Source organism: Lissotriton vulgaris, chromosome 4_1, assembly GCF_964263255.1.
Source record: "Lissotriton vulgaris chromosome 4_1, aLisVul1.2, whole genome shotgun sequence".
Taxonomy (NCBI): domain Eukaryota; kingdom Metazoa; phylum Chordata; class Amphibia; order Caudata; family Salamandridae; genus Lissotriton; species Lissotriton vulgaris.
The window spans coordinates 2,015,837,568-2,015,861,522 of NC_141691.1; the positions used below are offsets into that span (position 1 = coordinate 2,015,837,568).

The following is a 23,955-nucleotide window of genomic DNA, read 5'->3' on the forward strand; positions in this document are numbered from 1 at the left end:
ACAGAAGGCACACACCTGCTTGAAGCCAGCCACACAAACACACTCTTCTCCGGTAACACAGGCCGCTCTCACGGGCACTCGTGACTCACAGACATCAACCCGGAAGCAATCACATGGGACTCTTTATTGAGATGGGCCTATTCTTCAAAACCACACCACCAAGCAATCACAGGTCACGGTGTACTGGCCACACCTCACACTACCCAGGTTCCTACAAGCAGCCTCGCGCCTCACCAAGGGACTACAGAAGTTCAAACATATAACACCGACCTTGGTACGCCCTACACCAGCTGGTGCTGCCAGCCGCCTCCTCTGCAAGTCCTGATGCATCGCCTAGGGATGCCCCTGCCAGGGTCAATGCAAGACCAGAAGCCAAGGCCCAGCCAGACTCGACTTCAAAATTCAGAGATAGAAAAAAAAACGTGGTTTACCATTTTTCATTCAACACAAAACGACTGTGGAGCAAAGCCGAATGCCCACCTTCCACCCGGGCCCACCTTCATCTTGCAGTTCAGGAAGGAGCCCAGAACCCCCTCTTCAAGGCACATCGCCACCTCCTGCCCAGACCCGGTTCTCACTGACCCCTCTCCGGATCTCGGCCTGCCCAGGACCCATTGAGAGTATACCCTCTCTGAAGGTTTACATGGTTCACCCCATAGCGGTCACTGGGCAGAGCCCTACTGCTTCCGGTTCTAGACTCGTTGTAAATAAACATCACAGGACAATAGACTTCAATCACGAAAGGGCCATTAAATACAAGTCCTTGTAAGCACCTATTCCACAAAGTGTGTGATTACCTACAAAGTCACTGCTTTGAGCGTGTACACGAAGTGCATGCTCCATGTCCTTGGCCACCGCTGCGACACTCAAAGAGACACGCACTTGTACAGGCCTGTTCGGAAGCGGTGTGCGCCTAACGCGCAACGTACACACGCAGACTGTACCTACGGGTGGTTTTGAGGCTCACATGCAGTGTACGCATGCATACATTACAGCTTTTATCAGGTGCAAGTGGTGTGTTCCTGCCAGAGACCGGAGTGAGAACCCTCAACAGATAGGGGGCTGCTGAGGAGAGAGGGGCTCGTGAGACATATTTCATCTCTGCTGCACGCGGACTGTAGGGCATATTACCAACAACTAACGATATTTATCGCTAAGTAGGCTTAGCAGCAGTTTTTTTATCGCCGTGCATCATCCGTGAATATCGCTGAGAAAACAGCGATATTCACGCATTATCGCTAACAGGGTCTTAGCCATTATATCCACCTCCTATTGGATATAATGGCTAAGAACTGGTCTGAGCAGGCGTTAGTTTTTGGAAATATTTGCGCTTAGCGCAAATATTCCATCGCTACGCCTGCCTTGCTAATAGGCAATAGCGACATTAGCGACTGCTTTCAGTTGCTAACAGGTTGGGTATGCCCACTTTTCATGTCATTAGCGATAAATATCGCTGACATGCAAAGCGGGCCCCAAACCGCTCGCTATCGCCTACAAGCTGTCGCTAACTGCTGTTAGTGACAGCTTGCTAATAGGGCAATAGAATTATCGCTGCTTAGAGGCAGAAAACGGCCGCTAAAGCGGCGATAATCACATATCGCCCGCCTTGGTAATATGCCCCTGTGTTCGTTACCATACAAGTCCTTACAGCGACTTTACTCTCAGAGCTGAGACCAGGACGATACCCGCGAATAATCCTTGCTAAAATTCTTTGCGTTACACTTAGTTTTGAGAACTTCTCAAACTTTGCACTCCGCCCAGTTTGAAAAGTTTATCAATTTTATCAGCTGCATACAGCTTTACTTGTAGGACATATTTCCTGTATTAAATACAAAGTTCCTGCGTGCACACTTTCTTGCAAAAACTCTTCTGCAGGAAACTGCGTCCACTTAGGTCCACGTGACCAGTTCGGCAGAGAGGTATCTGGGGGATCCCCTCTTGCACCTCCTCTTATTACGAGTTTCAGCAGGTATGGGAAAGCGCCGAGCCAAATCGGGAAACGCGCGCATCCAAAGTCCAGAAACTGACAAACCGCTTGCAGGAATGGGCCAGTCAGGCCTGGTAAGAGCGCTGGTGGCGCCAGATGCCACAATCTTTTCTTAGCCAGTTCTCCCCCCCCCCCCCACCCATATTACCTCCTTCTCGGATTCCCTTTCTACAGCCCTGCAAAAGGGTCCCTCATCTTTCCATAGCCCCTCTCTCACATACATTTCATTTGTTTTAAAGAGCTGCTAAAAGGTTAACTTTACTAATCCACTCAGCTACCCACATAAATAGATCTGTTCTTTGCAGCAGGCACATTCAACATCTGTGCTATTTTATGGCCAGTTTAAAATACCACTAGACAAAACTCCAATCTCTCTCTCTAGCAGTAACATTAATCTCAGGAGTTATTTTGACATTTTTATTGCTACCTGAAAGCTGGAGGCACAAGCAACTCCGCTACGGGTGCTTTTAAAATGGTAAGTTATTGCTAAAAACAGCTTCCCGCCCCCCAGGTTACACAGTACGACACTGGGTTTTCCAGATTCGGAGGCCGGAAATAAGTAATAGTCGGCAACTGGAGTCGGGAGGGGTGGGTCAACCAGCAGGTACTGGAAGCTCTGGTCTGGTATTTCCACCCAGTTTCCGGCAATCTCGCACTGATGCCTAAAGGTGAAGGCACCGAATCGGGCGTCCCACCGAATAAACTAGATTATTGTGCAGGGCCGGAGCCCAGACAGAGGCCTTGGAACTTAAACAGTACCCTCGGACCAATTACCACCCGCCTGGCCCCCCAGTGTCAGCCACCGCCCTTTCTTCTCACGTGACCGAAAGAGAACAACGTGGGAAGTCTCCCTCGAGTCCCCAGGTGACTAAAAGCCATCAATTTGCAGCGTTGCAAAGGGCTTCCTCCTGACCTCTGACCCGTGGGTGCAAATGTCATTGTTTCTGCCTGCACTGATGTTATATTCCCAAAGGTAATTCATCACCTGTGCGAAGGGCTGGGTCGGCACAGGTCGGCGATGCATTGCTACAGCCAATACAATCTACAGTATTCACGTCCAAAAGGTCATAAATGAAACCCTGGGCAGACTGGTCACTATTTACAGAGATTCTCACACTTGTTCCACACAGAACATTTTACTTGGACAACTCCGGAAGTGAGTGTGCAGCGAATGTTTAAATATTTGTTCGGGAGGGATATTCACAACCCCTTTTATGCCAGAAATAAATATAAAAGCATACAAAAAGTGGTGGATGAAAATGCTTGATTTCAGTCACATCCAAATCTATTGTTATTTTGCACATCATAGCGCCTCAGTTTAACCCAGTTGTATGCAAATCAGTCTCGACCCTGCTCCAATGAGAAAACTCCAGGTCGAACTGCCGGGCCAGGCCCTCCCGCACACAAGCAACCCAGCACAGGTTTCACCCTAGTCAGACTCATCAGCCGGGCATAGACTGGCACCGGTGACAGAGTGTGCACTGGACCCTTATCTGGGCATTCCCTTCCCACTTAGAGCGGCACACTAAAGTATACAAAAGTGATGGATGGAATACTTGGATTCATCTCAGCCTCTGGTGTTACTCACTGTAACCAAGCGATACCTGGCTGACAAGCCCATAATAAGGGCGAAACCCAGCCCCAGGAAGTTTGTTTCCAGTCCAGGGAGGAACTGGACTGTACCTATTGGAGGAGGATCAAGACCGATTTGCATATGGCTGGGTCCATACCTAGGAGGCATTGTTAGACCAAAAATGATAGATTGGAATGCTGCTCGTTTGATCGCCAGTGGCTGAGATGAATTCCGGCCCTCCACCCATCACTTTATTTTTTCGATGCCCTAGTTAAAAATATAAAGCAAAGCCTCGGGCTGTAATATGCTTGGTATCATCTACTACAAGTTTACGAGAAGAAACTTTATTCTTCGACACACAAATGTTCTTTGAGTGAATAAAAAAATAATATAATTAAAATACGCAATTATTAGATAAAAGTACTGTACATTTTTCATTACATTTGAATTGCTTCTGTTTTCTTTAAATTACCAAGACATGGCCATGTCCACTTTCAGCAGTGGTTTCTGTTCCTTAATAAATTAGTTGTCAATATTTTTGCCACCCTAAGAAGGCCTTGCTTTACTTACATTTTGAAGCCGACACCACTTCAATGCTGTGTGAAGCTAAATGCCGCTTTTGTGCAATAATTAACCCTTTTAATCTTGCCATTGGATGGTTTTCAGTGTTGGTTAATGTAACATAGATGAATAAGGGTTGCCGTGCACACTCATGTGTTTGAGTTTCTTACATTCCTTTCTCTGTGTATACATTGGGTCAACTTGTATCAACTATTTACCTTCTGCATTGAGTTTTGTGTTAAATATTAACCAGAAAGTAACTGATGATATTTCGAGCTTACATTCATCATCTCAGATTTATTTTAACACAGTAAAGTTATTACATTCATTTTAGACTAAAGTACCAGGTTGGGTACATACCTACTGATAGATTTATCCAGGAAGACAACAAGTTTACATTTTTTCGACAGGCCAGGAATTAAAAAAAAAAATCTAATAAATAAAAGAGGACCTCTGATTCAAGGTAGCTCTTGCTAGCGCAATAAAACTATTGTAATAAAAAAATGCCAACTATATGCATCTCCAGGCCGCGGTACCGTAAAAAGACTCAGCGCTCCATGAACAACAGCAACTTAAGTTATGAGAGTATGGCCAAGCACTGAGTAACACTCACTGTTTGATGAGAAGTTCCACAAGGTGCAGGTGACCACACGTGGCAGCAGCGTGGAGCGGCGTCCATAGTTCGCTGTCGCACGCGTTCACGTTCGCGCCGGCCTCCAGCAGCAGCTTCACGATCTCCTCAAAGTCATCAATACAACACTGCAAGAAATGAACATAAAGAGAGTCACAGACGGCCATGCTGACCTCACAGACATTCTGTACATTGGTCTAGGGGTGAACATCTGCCTGACCACCACTGGACAAGGACAAGGTCTTATGGCAGAAAGGACTTGGAGGATGCAGTTAGGATACCTTTACATCGGGATGGAGAATAAGGGGATACAGGCTTACCAAGATGGGCCCGCAGCCCCAAGCACTCTGTTTTTGATGGCTATTTGTGATAGAGAGGTTTTTGTAATTGCAAACAAGGCCTTTTATGAACATTGACTATGTAAATGTAAATGTAATTTGTACTTGTAAAGCGCACTAATACCCCAACTGGGGTGTCCTGGCGCTGTAACGCATACCGCTGTGGAACCCTTCCTGTCTTTTCCCTGTGAGGCGTCCACTCCTGGGCACCCCCAAGGTGAAGCCAGGCATCCCAGCGCTGTTGGGGCCGTTGTGGAGATTAAGCAAGATATTGCCCAGAGTTGCAGAGTGGGACTCCATGATTGGAATAGGCACCGAGGCGAGAATTATCAGGTCCGAGGAAATTGAGCCCAAGACCCGCCGAGGCGGGAATTGAACCCTGGTCCCGGGCCAGACCTCTGCATCAGGGTCTGCCGCTCTAACCATTGAGCCACACTTCTCCACTATATTTTCCCAGACCTAGCCAAAATATGACCGAGGAGACAAGAAAAAAAAAATGTAATCAAAGACAAAAGCGGACGCATGGTCAAGGACCCACAAGCCCAGTCAATGAGTGATCAAGGACCTGTGAAACAAGCCAACGCGTGATCAAGGACGTAACCAGAAGAGTAACGAAGAACCTATGGACCGAGCCAAAATGTGATGAATGACATAACAGTACTCAAGAACCTACAGAAATTGCCACAGTGTGATCATGTACTAGAATTAAAGATCTATGGATCAAGCCAAAGAACACAGGAAGAAGTATGATAAAGGCTCTAAGATACCTCATCAAAGTGTTATGATGGCCATCACCAGAAGCCTGAAGAAGGATTTACAGACTTAGCCAAAGTGCGATCGAGGACTAACCAGAAGAGCGATCACCGACCTACAGATGTAGCCAAAATGTGATAGTAGTTGCAGATGGGCTAACACAGTGAGCTATACTAACTGAAGGGAGTAGAGTAAAGGCCTTCAAACTGGGGGTCGGCTCCCCTGGAGGGACCCTAAGTGATCCCAGAGGGGGCGTCAGGCCCCGGACAAAAGAAACATTTTGCTAATGGAACTGCCTTGTTATTTTTTAGAAAGAAATGAGCAGTAGTAATCCACCCCACAATGGGCCATCAATAACATCTTTTGTCATTTATATCCTGGCTGGGAGTAGGTGTCAAAGGGGACAGGACTCCATATATTCCCCAAACCTTATGCCCCCCATAAATGATAATCAAACTACAGATACCTTTGCTCTTCAGTAATGCCTGGCTGACCAGAAGAGTATGCTTGGCAATTATGTATTTGATTGCTTTCTTAAAAGGGGTAACATAATCTAACTGCAGTGTTTAAATAGGTTTAGACATATTAAAACTTTGCCAATATGATAGAATAATTGGGAAATATTCTGGGGGGGGACGGGAGGGGGAGCAATGATTTTCTTTTTCCACACTGAGGGACACGGCAATAACAAGTATGAGGACTACTGGATATGACGATAATAAAGACATTCCAGGGAGAGGAGAGATATGTAGACATCTATCTGAAAGGATGAGTGAGGACATGAAGACGTATAAATAATGCTGGCAACTCAAGTGCATCTGTGCAGAACAGCTCCAAAATCAGCGGAGTACATTTCATTACTGACCACAGACAAAAGGTCCTGGAAGCTGCACTGGTGTCATCCGACTGCCTCTGGAAACGCAGGGGCTCCTGCTGGTCAAGTGATATCTACCAAGAAGGATGGAGGGGTCTAATACAAGCCCAATATTGCTCATGAGACTAGCCAGTGCTTAATTTGAGATGGTGGTTTCCAGTGGTGGGCACCAAACGTAAATGTCAACACCGGTGTCTGCCACATGGTGGAGGTGTTTGTGAAGCTTAGAGATGGGCACAACAGTTGTTTAGAAATTCAATGTACATCAAAATGACTAATTTCCGCTGTCCAAGCAATTCTCCTAGTTCTTAGGGCCTGGACTAGTCAGAATTGTCACACTTGTAGGAGTGTGATGGTTCGAAGTTGTGTTGGTACTGACATTGCCAGCGTTGGCAGGGGCAATGTGTGGTGCAAGCTGCTGTGGCCCACTGATGAGAGGCCTGACATGAGTTACAAATTCAGCACTGGTCTAGGCCCCATGGAATATGTACTCTTGTACACCCCCTAATCAGTCACAACTCACCCATATCCCGTCTACGAATACAGACCCACTGTCCTCCATCGCAGCCATCGGCCATCCCTGTTGTTGACACTTCCAGCACCTTGAGATGTTTAAGCATAAGGTTCACATCAACCTACCAAACACTCTCTCCCCTTCATCCTCTCAGGTATTATGACTGTTGTGTCTCAGGTCATCTCCCAGTGGTTTTCTCCAAAATCCTTGTTCTAAGTATCTCTACTTATTCTACCCACAACTCTGTCTTGTTTATATTTCTGATCCTAAATTATTCATCCAGATGTGCACAAGAGGCAGCCACTTGAATAGTATTGATGCAACCAATGGCGTAGTACTAGGGTTGGCGCTCCAACACTGTTGTTGACGTTATGAGAAAAAATGCAGTTCAATATTTCAATATGTTTTAACCCGTTAAGTGCGTGGGTCGGCCAACAGCCGTCGGGAGCACTACCTCGATAGTGCTGCGCACGTCCGTTGGCCGAAGCGCACCGCCCGTGCAATAGAACGCCCGCACCACGGCGGATTTTACGTCACAGTTAACGGGTTGACATTCGTCCCGGCTCCATATAAGGAGGATCTACATATGCATGTATATTTTGCAGATCTGTAACCTGCTGGGTATCTTAATACTTTACAATTGTTTTGAACCCTTAGTATGTCTCTACTGAGCCTCTCTGTAAATCAGTTTCTAGGTTGAAGGGACCTGCTGGGTGATCTCTGCAGTCCGAACTGGATGCAGGGCACCAGAGATTCACAGGAGATTCTCACTCTACTTGGAGGACATAGGACAGTGATGGGGCGCCGTGCACATTAAACTGCTAGAAAAGTGTGCACACTTGGCAGCTGATTTCTGTTTTTTTAAACCAACTTTGAGTTCTCACAGTGTCTGTTACAGCTAATATGACAAGCATCACATGAGAACAATGCAATTGCAGTGTTGTGCTACCTGAATGCCAATGCTGGGGCACCCCAGTGAGTTGCGGCGGTGTAGTAACATTGAACCATTAACATACAATGTTGGCCCCCAGAGGAAGTGAAGGTCGCAGACCAGTCTTCCCCTGGGGCCCTTGATGCTGGCACAGGGCAGGGTGGGGTTAGGTTACTTAGGAGGAAGGGGCGGGTTTTGATATTGGGTTATATAGGCGCCAGGAAGGGTTTATCCAGCCTCTTCCTGACGCAAGCACCACCGGGTGAGAGGTCGTTTTATGTGAGGTGGAGAGGTACTGTGGCAAGGGTTCAGGTCCCAGCAGGAGTTTCGTTTGGAAGTCAGCCTGGTCCCTGTGGGCTGTCGACGGTGTGAGGCGATAGAGACCCCTGACAATGATACAGTCAGGGCATTGTTCCAGAAATTAGGGGCGGCAGGTAGGGCCGACCTTCTCAGTCCTGTTTTTTTTTTAAACTCATTTTTTTACTCAGTTTCAGTTTGCAGGTGTATACACATATGCAGTAAAGTATTTAGCTCACGACATATCAACATCTCAAATCAGCAGTACATGAAGGTGCATCTAGCGCTGCGCGCACAGAGCCATCGAAGCAGTGAGTGAAACTCAGGTTTTCTCTTTAAATGAACCATATATCGTAAAAGACATTAAAGAAAGGCAAAACGAAATGAAAAGAAAAAAAACACGCAAAATGTCCCCCCCTTCCTCCCCTGGTCCAATGGTCCACACAGTACAGTAGGGTTTAGGAGAAAGTTGTGTACACTGATTCAACTGTAAAAAAGAAAACAGACTCCACCAGGTGGAGTAGGCAATTACGTACATCCCTGGGCATCAATAATACATTATTAAATGTTACTCAATTCCAAGCGAGTCAGCCGTAGGGGAAAGGGGAGCTGGGAATGATGCGGACACAACTGGTGACACCAGGGGAGGGGGGAAGAGGGTGGGAGGTGAGCGAGTCAAGGGCTTTAAGTGTCTCTAACATTTGGTCCCAATCCATAGAAATGAGAATTTTGCGGTGGCCTCGGTACTCCTCTTGTCTAAGGATAGCGGACCTTCTCAGTCCTGGTAACCTTGACCAGGCCTTGGTCAGCATGAAACACCTGACGCAGTCTGCATCGGGCAGTGTGGCAGCGGCTTGAATAAATGAGCCGCTACCGGCCAAAAAGGCTGCGGAGGTGCGCAAAATGCGTTTCTGGTCCAGGGAGGACTTTGCTTGGCAGTTCGGGCTGGATTGTTCCTATGAGGAACAGGGTCAAGACTGATTTGCATTTGGCTGGGTCTAAACTGGGGTGGTGTGGTGAACAAAATAACAAAGGATTTAACCCAGATCTCCTAACTAAGGGTGAATGTTTGATTTGCTCTGCATTCCATCCATCATCTGTATGTCTTTTGCTTTCTTGCCCTAAGTGCGCCGGGTATGCCCAAACATGGGTCCCGGGCTTACTGTGTCACTGGATTCAAGCTAGCCTAGCTGATGAGGGGTGATACCCCAAAACCGGTCCCAGGATGCTTGTTTCTGGTCCAGGGAGAAGCTGGCTTGGCAGTTCGATCTTGACTGCTCCCATGAGGCACAAGGTCAAGACTTATTTGCATACGGCTGGGTCTAAACTGGGGTGGTGTGGTGAGCAAAATAATGATGGATTAAACCCAGATCCTTGTGACTGGGGGCGAATGTTTGCATTGTTCAGCATTCCGTCCATCAATTGTTTCTTTTGCATATGTCGCCCTTAGTGGGAAGGGTATGCCCAGAAGTGGGTCCTGTGCTCACTACAACACTGGATTCAAACTACCGTGGCTGATGAAGGGTGATGCCCCGAAACCGGTCCAAGAATGCTTGTTTCCGGTCCAGGGAGAACCTGGCTTGGCAGTTCGGTCTTAACTGTTCCCATGAGGCACAGGGTCAAGACTGATTTGCATAGGACTGGGTCTAAACTGGGTTGGTGTGGTGAGCAAAAGAACAATGGATTTATCCCAGATCTCTTGACTGGAGGGGGAATGTTTGATTTGCTCTGCATTCAGTCCATCATCTGTATATCTTTTGCAACAAATTGGGAGATAGGAGGAGAAGCCTACCAGCACTTCACTCCTTGGCAGAGGAGCAGAGATTTATGCAGAAGGGAGGGGGGCAGGGCCCGAGGTGTTGGAGAACTGGCAAACGCGAGCTCCAACAGGAGGCCTGAATGCAGCATTGAACCTCCCAGAGATGGCTGGGCCTCTGGAGCTTTCAGCCAGGCCTCCACCTGGGAATGTTCCTGGGAAGGAGGCTGGGGACCAGGGCTCAGCCCTTAGGAAAGGTGACTGGGACTGGACCTCAGGTGAGGGGCATAGGGGGACCCCTTTATTGCAGGAGACATTCGTGGTGCCCATGGGCCCTATGGTCCCCCGGGCCCAGTAGGTGGCAGTGAGTTGACATCGAGGATCGCTTACGCAAGAAGTGCCAACTCATTAAGGAGATGGAGGAGAGCTGGGCCAGAATGTACAAGGCCAGGGAGAGGTCATCTGCTCCTGAGGATAGGGAGCCCTGGGTGGAGACTGCATAAAGTGGGGCTCAAAGGACAGCGGACCTGAGACCGGGATGGGAGTTGGTATGGGTGCCTGAGGACAAGGAGCGAGAGGTAGGTAGGTTGGGGGAACGGTGGTACGAAGGATGCCCCAGATGTCAAGTGCGGACAAGAGGAGTACCAAGAACAAAGGGGCCTGAAACAGTGCTGGACGACGTATGGAGAAAATGGTGGGTGGAGCCTTGTTGACAGGTATGGGTGACTGGGGAACAGCGTGGGATACTGATGTCCCTTGAGTTGGGGGTAAGCCTTGCAGGTTGGTGGGTGTTGTAGATGAGGTTGTGGATGACTTACGGGTCATGCTGCTAGACACTACCTCGGCAACAGGGGTGCCTGATCAAGTAGCTGCCAACAAGAAGGTGGTGGGTACCGGAGTACAAACTGATGGTACGGTTGAGCTCAGCGAGGCAGACGGGAAGGGTGAGATTGAGTAGGATAAGCATAAGAAGCGGCTACCTTATATAGGGTTGGTGGTACCTTTAGCTTCCCATCTATCAGAAAAAAAACAAGAATTAGAATCTGGAAATGTGGGAAATTCAGGCAAAGGAAGGGTCTAAGGAAGAGGAGTGAGAATTGACCAGGTGGCTGAGAATTCCCAAACATATGGACTATTGGACTTTGGCCTTTTTTATTTTTGCTAGCATATACTGTGAGTGTCACTTTGATAGAGCGATTGAGCTGCATAAGTACATAAACATTATTCGCAAGGCGTAGATGCATGTCAGTGGTTATGCCTGGCTGAGCTACGATGAGGAGTTATGGGCTTGCATCAGCCTTAACCCGGTTAAGCCATGGGGAGAGGTGGCTTCGGAGCTATGTGTGCAGTAAATGTCGTCCACTCAAACTACAACCTCAACACACATGGCAAGAGGCCTACCTGGGACTTATCAGTCCTTTCACTCCCTCCCCGCAGGGAGCGGGTCACGCACAGAAGCCAATGGGACCCAGCACTGGGGCGTGTTAGCATTTCAATAAGGGGTTCTGCTCTCTGCATCCCTGCAAGTTTAAGCACAAATGTTCCAACTGCGTGGCCAGGACTGCAGAACAGTGGAAGGCCTCAAGAGGCAGGAGCAGTCTGGACCCAAGTGCCCCTATCCCAGTTATGGTGGAGGCATGATACCTTGACTCTCTGTGTCCCCCAACAGGAAAGCGGCTCTGCATTTGGAATGGGGGTTCACTGAAGGTTTTCAGGTGAGGTACCAAGGTGCCAGGGGGCGTATGTGGGCGGACAATTTGAAATCAGCCAAGAAACTCCCTCAGGTATTGGCGGCAAAACTGAAAAAGGAGGAAGCTGAGGGCAGGTTGGCAGGCCCATTCTTGGAGTGGCCACAAAGACTTAATTACGGAAGAGTATACCAGAATGCTGTATTCCTCTGTGGATGATGCTATCCGTTTGGTGAGAAGTGTGAGTCGGGAGGCTGAAATGGCGAAATGTGATATCAAATCAGTTCCTGCCCATGCATCCTGCTGACTTTGGTTTGCTAGGCATTCAATTTCGGGGAGCTATCTATGTGGACAAGGAGCTGCCTATGGGGTGTTCCATTTGCTGTGCATGGTTTGACCTTTTCAGCACCTTTTTGCAATGGGTTTTCACCAGGAGGAGAGGCCACTGTTAGTATCGCACTATCTGACTGATTACTTGTTTGTGGGTGCACTAGCCTCTGGGAACTGTGACAGGGTGCTTCTGCAATTTTGAGTCATTCGCACAGGAATTCGGGGTGTCTTTGGCTCCACAGAAGAAGGAGGGTCCTAGTCTTGTTTTGGCATTCTTGGGTATTGAGCCGGATACGGTGCAATGGGTGGCTCAGCTGTTAAAGGAGAAGTTGGTGGAGATAAAGGGATTTCTGGCACGTGATTGGGGTGATAAAAATTGGGCTGAGTGGAGTGCAGAAGCTGATGGGTTTCATGAATTTTGCGTGCAGGGTGGTGAAAGTAGGTAGGACTTTTTGCAGGCATCTTGGCATGGCTATGTCTGTTGCGTTCCTGCCACAACTCAAGGTGCGGGTCTCTTTGGCTGTCCAGTCTGACCTTTTCATTTGACAGATATTCTTGAATGATTTCAAAGGTGTGTCCTTGGTTTTTTGGGAGGAGAACATGGTGTGGCAGGTCAAGATATTCTCAGATGTGGCTGGGGCTTTGGGTTTTGGTCTTTTCTGGGACGGGAGGTGGTGTGCGATGCCATGGCCAGTGCACTGGTTGAGTCACGGTCGGAGCATTGCTTTCCTGGCGTTTTCCCCACTATTGGTGGCTTTGGCAGTCTAGGGCAGTGAGCTCATGAACAGGACGGTACTGTTTCATATGGACAACAGGATTGTGGTGGACCTGGTGAACAGGCAGAGAGCATGGGACTTGAGGGTTTTGAGGCTTTTGCAAAGATTCATGCTGATGTGCTTGCGACTTAATGTCGTATTCAGGCCTAAGCATCTGCCGGGTGCCAACAATGATATAGCCAATTCATTGTCTCATTCGCCATCGAACCAAGAGCAGAAGAGTTCAAGATACAGTTGCCTGCCAACATCTGGGCCTGAGGGGAAGGAGAGTTTTAAGACTGGTCGAGAGGTGACTGGCAGAGTCCACCAGGAAAAGTTACAGGCTGGCATGGAGCGAATTTGGTGAGTTTACAGGCCGTTCTTCGGATATGATGTTGCTGCAGTGACATGAAACCACGCAGGGAGTCGATTTGAAATTGAACTATCAAGGGTTATGCTCAGAGTCAGAGGATTGAGACATTGTTAATGCTAATAAAGTTCAACAGCATGTTAGCAACCCTGTCCTAATAAATGGCCCTTTATGCTAATACAACAATGTGGAGTGTGATTGTTGTACGAACAGCACCATGAGCATTCATTCCCATCTTGTGAGTGGTAAGTGCAAGCCTGCTACAGACACGCTCACAGTCTTCCTGGGATGGGGTAGCCACACTGCTTCAGTGTAGGCGTATGATCACAAGTGAGTTGCAGTGTATTGCTTGTGTCATGGTCTGCCCATCCATAACATTTAGGATATCCAGTGCCTCCTGTGGGGGGGGAGTGAAGTGTGCAGGGGAGCCACTGTTTACATAGTGACTATTGTGCCTGTTCATGTGGAGCTATTGTCACCACCAGGGGCTCCCTGAAGTATAGAGAGGAGCTAGAGAGGCCCATGCAGCAGTCATGGGGCGCTTTCTCAGTCCCCGCAACTCTTCGCTACAGGATGCCATAGCTGGCCAGTGCGCTGCGCTCAGGAGTGTCGATGTCTTCCAATGCACTGTAATCAATTTCCTGGTGGGTAGCATTACTAAGTCTATAAATTGGTTGGAGGCGCCACGTGCATTGCAACGTTTGTAGAGGCCCAGCAAACAGCTGGCTGCATATTCCAGATCGATGCAGCTTGTAACATGGGTGAGGGTTGTGCATACTGCTGCCTGGGGCCGGCTTAAGTGCTGGTGCAGCAGTGTTTCTTAGTACACCTAGTGACCACCTCCACTGCCATGGATTCCCTCACTACCACCCTTTAACAGTGCCCCTCCAGTCTCCATAACCACTCTATCTCAGGTGCATTTAATTTATTTTATAGCTCAATTCATACCAGTGTAGGGTGTCATAGCACTTTACATCACACACATACATTGCACTGAGACAATGAATTGTAGATGTGTAAATCAGTATAAAGGGAACGTTACATCAGATAGAGGACTACAAGGTGTAGGAGTTCATATCATCCATACTCGTAGGCAGTATAGTGTAAGAGTGTGTTGTATCTTTGCCTTTAATTGAGTACATTCCTTGCTGAGAATGTAGTTAGGTCATTATTAGAATGTAATGTATTAAAGTGTGTCAGTTGTTAAATGGTCTGCTTAGAGAACGATTTGCCTCCATGTTGGGCTCAATGAACTACTTTCTACTCAACTTATGAAGAACTCATCTTTACATTACTGGCGACGATGAGTCCAACAGGTGATTATGAACCCTGCGTGATTTTGTTTTTCGGATTTCTTGGGATCTCTTTACGATTGTGACTTTATTATCCATTTGAATTTTTTCGAGTGACTTTCCAAGTCTGAACTGATTTCTGAGGTGGCGACATCATAGCGGCAAGTACATTTTTAATATTTACTATTTTTTGAGTACTTTCACTGCAGTAGTGCCTACCTTCGTTGGACTGCGTGTTTTAAATCCTGCACGTGAACTGCGCGAGTTGTACAAAAGCATACTGGAGCGTGCCTGCCATTGTTTCTGGACCGTGCCTTCTTGTCGTCATACAACAGACTTGGAACAAGCTGTGTGAGCGTGTTGTCGTCACACGAAGAGCGTCTTGTCGACTGATGTGAGCGTGTTGTCGTCACACGAAGAGCGTCTTGTCGACTGCGTGAGTGTGTTGTAGTCATACGTAGAGCGTGCATCCCATGTTGCTAAGCAACCGCGTGCATTGCCGTCCTCTCACTCTCACAAACTGTGACACGCATTGTTTTTTTGGCAAACTACGGAAGTGCGGCATTTCACAAGTACGATACTCGCTCAAGCTTTTGACATTGTTCTACGCATTTTAATACATGGATTGAGGCAAGTCACATTTTATGTTTTAGGCAATATTTGACCATTGAATGCACGCAATCGGCTGGATTTCGTCCCTGATGCTTAGAAGATTGTTGATGTTCGTTTGAAGAAAAGAAGGAAAAAAAAAAGAAGTAACCAAGAAAAGAAGTGACCAAGAATAGAAGTACCCATCTATGAACAGAGAAGTTTTTACTTTCGTTTACTTTGATGATTTCACTTCTTTAGTTTCTCATTGTTTTTTTGTTTTTCCCTTCATTATTTTAGATTGTTGTGTTAGCTTATTTGGTTAACTTATTGTGTTAGTTTGTTTAATTACATTTGCCTTTCAGCATGTCATCTTCTGCGAGTGGAATGAATCAACCTCCTCAATTTTTGAGTGAGCAAGCTGAACCAATTTTACAATGGAAGAAATGGAAGCCGATTTTTGACTCTTACTTACTTGCCATTGGTGGGGAGAAGTTTTCTGCCGTCAGAAAACAAGCTGTTTTGTTGAACAATCTGGGTATCGAAAGAAGAAATATCTATGACAGTTTGGATCCAATACCTATTGGTAGGGGTGCGGGTGAGCCTTCTGATGTGTACTCCTTTTGAAGTATCATTTTGGTGCACGCATTAACGTTGTCATGGAAAGACACAAATTTTTTATGCGTACACAGGCTAAGACAGAGTTGGAAACTATGTGGCAGCACTTAAATCCCTTGCACAAACTTGTGAATTTAAGCTTTTGACTGACTCTCTCATTCGTGATCAACTTGTTCGTTGCACTAATGATCTCAAGATCCAGGAAAAACTTTTGTCAAAAAATCCAAATTTGAAAGAGGCCATACTCATTGTTGAGAGTGTTGAACATACCTCTACCTGGGTTAAGGAAATTAGGAAAGGTCCTTCTCTATCTGATCCTGTTTCCAGTGTAAGTAATGAAAATCGTCAAATCTTTCAACCAGAGACAAATGTTGCTGCCATTAGTAAAGTTCCTTCAAATCAGGAGAAAGCTACTTTTAAAGTTGAGAGACCTAAACAAAATTACAATATCAACAGTTTTAACAGAGAGAATAAATTCAGATGTCCCAGATGTGGAAGTGAGAAACATGGACCAAACTATCCGAACTGTTTTGCTAAGAGTACCGTTTGTAGGAATTGTGGGAGGAAGGGCCATTATGCTAGGATGTGTAAAAGCAACAAAGTTAATTGTGTTGATGATGATGAAGAGTACCCTCAGGATTCAATTCATTGTATCACCAATTTGCAAGATGATGCTGTTAATGGTGTGAGTCAAGTTGATGATGACAAAGTATTTATGCCCTCTTGTGACATCCAAATTGCCAACAAGATTGTTCCTGTACTTGCTGATTCTGGTTCACTTTTCACTCTTATCAGTGATACATTTTGGTTTAAAAATTTTGATGAAGATAAGATCAAACTTTTGACTCCTGACATTAATCCTGTTGGGTATGCTAAACAGAAAATTGATTTGATTGGATACTCCATCCAGACCATCACTTTTAAGGGAAGAGAAACTGTTGGAAAGGTGTATGTTGCGAAAAGGGGAGATAATCTCCTTGGTTGGCGTCATCAAAGGAACTTAGGAATTACTTTGAATCCCAATGCTCCTGAACAGGTTATGCTGGTTTCTCATTTGGGTGATTTTTTTGGATATTTTTGAGAAATTTCTTGAAGTTTTTAGTGAAGATTTGGGTCTTCTGAAAGGTTTCAAGCACAAGATAATTTTGAAAGGTAATGCTAAACCTGTTGTACATAGAGTTCGGAAGGTGCCTAATCTCATGTTAAAACCACTCCAAGTTGAGATTGATAGGCTGTTGAAGCTTGGTGTAATTGAGGAGATATAATCCTCTGAATGGCTTGCACCAATTGTTTTGGCACCTAAGGACAAGGGTACCAAAATTAGGATGTGTGTGGACCTCAGGAGTTTAAATGGTTCAATTTGGGTTGATAGGCAACCTTTGCCTAATATTAATGAGATTTTGACAAAGTTGGGTGGTGCTACTGTGTTTAGCGTTATGGATTTGTCAGCAGCATACCACCAAGTTTTATTGCATGAGGAATCAAGACATTTGACGTCTTTTGTGACTCTTATTGGTGCGTACAGGTTTATCAGGATGCCTTTTGGCTTAGCCAGCGCAGCTGCCTGCTTTCAGAGGATCATGAAGAATGTTTTATCTGGGATTGATTCCGTTCTTTTCTTCCAGGACGACATTTTGGTCTACGGGAATGAGGTTGGTAGGCATGATGACATCTTTTTTGGAGTTTTGTCAAGACTCAAGGAATCTGGTTTGACCTTGAAACGGGAGAAATGCAAATTCAGGGTCAAATCAGTATCTTATTTGGGGCACAATATATCTGGGGGGGGGTATCAGTCCCAAGATTGATCTTGCGGAGGCTATCCTCCAAGCCCAACCTCCTTCTAATAAGGATCAGGTGAAATTAATGGGTTATCCGAATATTATTCTAAGTTCATTCCAAACTTTGCTAGTGTGATGCAGCCTATTAGGCTCCTACTGAAAAAGGGTGCTGTTTTCAATTGGGACAAGGAATGTTCTGAGGCTTTTGAAACTGTCAAGTCTGGAATTGCAAAGATGCCAACTTTGGGGCATTTTGATGTGCACAAGAAAACTATTTTGTCTACTGATGCGAGCTTACGTGGATTGGGGGCTGTTTTGTCCCAGCTTGTGGATGGTTCGGAAAAGGTTATTGGTTTCGCGTCACGTTCTTTGAAAGGTGCTGAGGAGCGATATTCGGTTATTGAGCGTGAAGCCTTAGCTTGTTTTTGGGCCATCAAGCATTTTAGATTCATTTTATGGGGTTTACCTTTTGTTGTTAGGTCCGGTCACAAACCGCTTGTGCCGTTGTTCTCTTGTAGAAATGTTGAATGCACAACTCCTAGAATTAAGAGGTGGGTCGAAGGACTCATGGAGTACAATTTCTGTGTGGAATACTTACCTGGTCTTAAAAATGTCCCAGCGGATTTGCTCTCCAGGTCACCCCTTGGCAAGCTGGTCTTGTGTGACACTGAGCCTCCTGTTATCTCTTGGGTGAGGGAATCATCTTTAAATGAAGCGGAATGGATAGATAGTTTTTCTAATGATCCGGCCAGGAGTTTTGTTTTGGAAGCCACGGTTAATGGTTGGCCTGTTTTAAAAGAGGTTCCCGATCCTGCTAAGGGTTATTGGAATGTGAGGGATGAATTGAACATTGTTCAAGGTGACAGGTTGATTCCCCCGTTTGGGGTGAGAGAGAAGATAATTAATTTAGCTCATGAGGGACATAGGTCGTAGTCTCACTAAAGCTAGGGTCAAGGAATCTTATTGGTGGCCTGAATTGGACCGTGAGGTTGAGATTGTTGTGAGGGACTGCTACATTTGTGCTGGTAATGATAAATCTAGGAAGGTCAATACCGCCCCTCTTTCTCCTGTGGCCATACCTGAGCGTCCTTGGTCTAAAGTTGCTGTTGACATTATTGGACCTTTTGAGAACCTTGCACCTTCTGAAAAATGTGGTGTTGTTCTAGTAGATTACACTTCAAAGTGGTTGTCTGCTTCTTGCATGGGCTCCGTGTTGAGCAGGAACGTTATTGAATTCTTGAAGGATGCTTTTACCTGCGAGGGAGTACCTGAAGTTTTGGTCTCTGATAATGGTGTCCAATTTACCTCCCAGGAAGTGTCTGATTTTTTGAAGGATCTTTCTATCACCCACCATAGGACTGCTCTTTATTCCCCGCAGGCAAATGGTTTGGTGGAGAGCATGAATAGGTTGGTTAGAGCGTGAGCCCAGACCGCTTTGGAGAGAAGACTTCCTTTGAAACCCATTCTCAGGGAAAAACTGTGGGCGCATAGGAACACACCTAATAGTGTAACTGGGTTATCACCCTTCAAAAAACTGAAAGGTAGGGTTGCTGGTTCTAAGCTTAATCCTTTGTGGTTGTCTGTTAAGGATAGAGGCTGTGTGATCAAAGATTCTAGGTTGCAAAACTATCAAGATAAGTACAAGAGCAGATTTGACGTTCTGAAGGGCGCGAAGAGTGCTTCTTGGAAAGTGGGTGATTTTGTATTTATTAAAAAGGCTGTTTAGTTCCCGAAGGGTGAGCCAAAGTATTTTGGGCCTAGACGCATTATAAAGGTCATGAAGAATGTGGTTATACTTGCTGGTGGAGATGTTTGGTGTATGTCGCTGTTGTCAAAGTGTGTGGAGGGGGATGATGGTGTTGTGAAACCTGGTCCTGGTAAATGTGTTGTAGAACCTGCCTCTGAGAAATGCTCGAATCAACCACCTCAGAATGAGCATGTTTCTTCTCGCAGTACTAGCACTAGAACTAGGAGACCTCCATTGTACCTTCAAGATTACTTCCCAGGGTGACTTATTCATTTTCTTGATCTTTGTTTTCCTGATTGTTCCTTCTTTCTTTTTCTTGCTTTCTTTTTACCTTATGTACTTTTATCCTTTTCCTCTTCTTTTTTTCCTTCCTTGTTTTTATTCTCTTTCGTTTTGTTATTATAATAAGGGAGATGTGTTGTATCTTTGCCTTTAATTGAGTACATTCCTTGCTGAGAATGTAGTTAGGTCATTATTAGAATGGAATGTATTAAAGTGTGTCAGTTGTTACATGGTCTGTGAAGAGAATGACTTTCCTTCCTGTTGGGCTCAATAAACTACTTTCTACTCAACTTATGAAGAACTTATCTTTACATTAGAGTGCTTGATCAGGAGAAGCAGAAACTCTTTAAAGTTTAAAATGTAACACCATGGTTGGGGTTTTCTTTAATAATAAGAATTGAGTTCTACCCAAATGAACCCTTTTTGCCACATTAGGATAATGAAAGACGGGAAAAAATCATAGCGTTCTAATCTATACCTTGCAGGGTGCGTGCAGCTCTTTAGTGACAGTTATAGCTCAATTATCTGTATTAGGATTGTAACTTATAAACTGCAAGTACCAAATGAATCTCTCAGACAAAAGCAGTAACTCACTGACCTAAGTAATTATCTTCACTTTGTGATCTGCATGGTGCATGTTCCTTGCAGCAGGCATATTAACCCTCTGAGCAATCTTACTCCATTTCTCTCAAGGAAGAACATTTATCACCGGTTACCCTGCCATTTTTATTGGTGCCTGGAAATTGATGGAGGCAAAAAACAGAGCAGCAGCAGGTGGTTTTAAACCCATACCATACTTGCAAACACGGTACAACCATCCGAAGTCAGCACCCAGTGCGGTGGCACTGCTGGCACTGCCCTAGAGCAAGCCCTGCTTTTGCCCGAGCTCCAGAACATATGCATCATGTCCCCCGTAGGGGGGCGACAGCGAGGGCAATAGGGTGTTACTGCAGGATATATTTTGTGTTAGGTTGGCTCTGTGCAATATGTTATGTTGGATGTACTGGAAACTGAAATTGCGGAAGACCTATCGTGGGGACAACAGTGCTCTGTTCCACTCCTTTTGGGTCAGTCCATGGTCAATATCATGTTGGCAGCTGTGCTGGAGAGTTGCCATTGGGTCTTGTGCGAGAGTGCTTTCATATGCCAGGGAATCAGATGTGTCCCAAGCGTGACCCGACTAACGTAGTCACTGTGCTACAGGTTCTATCGCAAGGGCAAAAAGCAAGGGAGGAGAGAGGGCAGCCCTGGCGTGTGCCCCTGCGGATGAGGAAAGGTTGTGAGATCTGTTGCTCTATTCTATTTCTAGCCAATGGCTCGGTGTAGAGGAGCTTAATCAGCCATAGGAGCCTGCCCCTGTGCCCACTTTTTCTAAGGCTTCAAACATGCAGTTCCAGTCCAGGGTATCAAACTTTTTTTCGACATCCAGGACCAGACAAGCCTAGTAGGGACAATGAGACAGAGTCTCCGTCAACAGTCTGTGCAATCTGCGGATGCAGAGAGACGTGGCTCTGGCCGGCATGAACCCATTCTGATCCGTGTGTATCAATACAAGCATATGCCGTAGAAGAAACAGTCCCTCGCAGCCGGGTACCAAGCCCACCAGCTATCTGTTATTAGGTCATTGCGACAGGTATGACGCAGTGCGTGCTGTGTTGGACTGGGAGAGAAGGGTAAGACCTGTCTGATTTGGGGTCCAGGACACAGTTAAAGCCTCCCCCAATAATCCAATGCATTTGGGACCATCTAGTGGGGAGCCACGGTATGTGTGCCAGAAATCTTGGCAACGCAAGGTTCGGCAAGTACACGCTTCCCAGCAAGACATCTACTCCACCCAATTTCCCCTTCATCAACACAAAGTGCCCTACCGGGTCCGCTACAACTCCTATATTCTGAAAGGGTACAGAGGGCCTTATACAGATTAGTGTCCCTTTGCCGTGAGGCCCTGCCAAAGCATTTGCCCCTCTAACACTTTTAGAGTCCTTGAATCTTCCCACTAGCTGTGTGCATTTCTTGTAACAAAGCTGTGTGTTGATGTGTTGATGTGTTGATGGACAGCCTGACCTCACTTGGCAGTGCCCATAATCTGGACATTCCAAGTTAAAAACAATATCTTAACCATTTGGTAGCCATTGGTATTGGGGGGGTGTGAGCAGGGAAGATGGATCCCTACCCACCCGGAATGGCAGGCTGGTAGGCAAACCCCATGCAGATTGCAATGTGTGTGTGTGTGTGTGTGTGTGTGTGTGTGTGTGATGTGAGGCTCAAATGTAACAACAAAACAAAGATCCCAACTCCCATCGCCAGGGCGGCAGAGCAACATCTGGCTGCACAAACAGCCAGCCAGTCCAGTCAGTCGAGATTCCTTTATTGCATAATTAATTAAACTCATTACAATGTGTGTACAAAAGCTTAAATATAAACCTGATTTCATCTGGTAAGAGAGAAGACTGAAAATTGCTCTTGCGGACGTGAGCAGGCGCAGGGATACAGCCCACACTAGGCCACATTTAAATAGATGACATAAGAATTTCGAGGGCGCAGCCAAGGATAAAACCAGAGCCTTGGTCTGCAATCGTGGCATGGCTGTGCAAACTACACATGTAATGCATATCGTCTTGGGTGCAAGCATGGATAAAATCTGCTTTAAATAAGTTCCGTGGAGTTTGGGAGTCATGAATGAAACCTGAGGGGGATGACCACTCAAACCGGTGCAGGGTAATTTAAGTGTGCAAAACAGTGCTTAAGGTGCACGTGAGCTGGAAGCCATTAAGCAGATTGTTGTCTAATCATGTACTGCAAGAGTGGCTAGTAAAAAGCATAAAAAAAAGTCTAACCAAATGGATATTGAAAGCCAATCATACAAAAAGTTAAAATTCAAACAGTTAACATAATGTTTCAGGCTCATGGGCCCTGTAAAATGACATGCCATGGACCACAGGGTTCTCAAAGCATGTCAACCAGTGTCGGGCAGGACCTATGGTGCCTGGTTGGGGCAATAGCTGTGAGGAACTTACAGGCTAAGCCCTGATTGCAGTGAGCACTGTTCCTATTGAACTTGCGTTCTCAAGTACTAAATGTCACTTCTTTAGTTTAATATAAAACAACTCGCTAAACAATATTTTCTTTTTCAAACACTTGTTATTCAACAATAAAGCGTAATACATTCTTACATTCATTAACATACAATTACGCAACCAACTGATAACGACATATGTTGCTTTAACAGAACAAGTAAAATTAGAAGAAGAGGAGAGTCCCATGTCCAGCAGAACGGAAGAGCTTAAAGCGAAAGAGAAAGACAAAGACAAAGTCTGTGTGAGTGAATATACATGTAAAACACCGAACCATGATGTGCCACATTATGAGGACAACAGTCCCGTCGTGAAAAGCAGAGGTGCTTTTCACGACGGGGCTGTCATTGTATTATCTTTATCTTTTTATTTGGCTTTATGCTCTTCCGTTCTGCTGGACATGGGACTCTCCTCCTCTCCTATGTTTACCTGTTTTACATGCATACACACATGATGACCAATTCCTCTGTTTACAGAATACTGCCCCTGAGGAAGGGACCAGTGAGTCCACAAATGCATGGGGCTTCGGGCTTTGTGACATCTATGGGCCATGTGACAGCCATGCACCGAATAACATGGGATTTGTAATACAAGGATGTATTGTACAGGACAATTGTATTGTACAATATTTTCTAAATCTAGAATTTGTTCTCTTAAAGCAACCTATGTCGTTATCAGTTGGTTGCGTAATTGTATGTTAATGAATGTAAGAAATGTATTACGCTTTATTGTTCAATAACAAGTGTTTGTAAAAGAAAATATTGTTTAGCAAGTAGTTTTTTATTAAACTAAAAAAGTGAAATTTAGTACTAGAGAACGCAAGTTCAATAGGAACAGTGCTCACTAAAATCAGGGTTTAGCCTGTAAGGCCTACTGTTTATTGCGTGTGTGATGTCAACACACATTAGTAGGGTAGCACCCTCGGGTTATATAAGATTAACGTTAAGAAATATAAATTCTTAGAGTGCGCTTCTATTTCCCGTTTACGATAGCTGTGAGGGCCCACCTGTAGTGGAAAAGTGTACTGCCCCTTAACCCGGACGGCCGAGGGGGGTCATAGTGTATGCAGCAACAGCATTCAGAAGGAGAGCGGCGTGGCCAGGGTAGTCACATCATCATCCATTTCAGCAGGGAAAGGGGTGGATGACGCACTCAACTGAGTGATGGCAGACTCCCTCTTGGAGGGAGCATCCTCTGAACCCTCAGTGGCACCGGCTG

The 23,955-nt window shown here is 45.8% G+C and overlaps 2 protein-coding genes across 2 annotated transcripts in view; both read right to left on the bottom strand.

The window, feature by feature from the left end:
- The window catches only part of LOC147724882 (alanine aminotransferase 2), a 1,140,553-nt gene that overhangs the window by 745,267 nt on the left and 371,331 nt on the right, over nucleotides 1–23,955 (bottom strand). The gene's annotated exons all lie outside the window — the stretch shown is intronic.
- PPP1R16A (protein phosphatase 1 regulatory subunit 16A) overlaps nucleotides 1–23,955 on the bottom strand; it is a 267,171-nt gene that overhangs the window by 45,038 nt on the left and 198,178 nt on the right. The window contains exon 3 of the mRNA XM_086966405.1: nucleotides 4,735–4,880. Coding sequence (XP_086822531.1) covers nucleotides 4,735–4,880 — 146 coding nt within the window. The remainder of the gene's footprint in view (nucleotides 1–4,734; nucleotides 4,881–23,955) is intronic.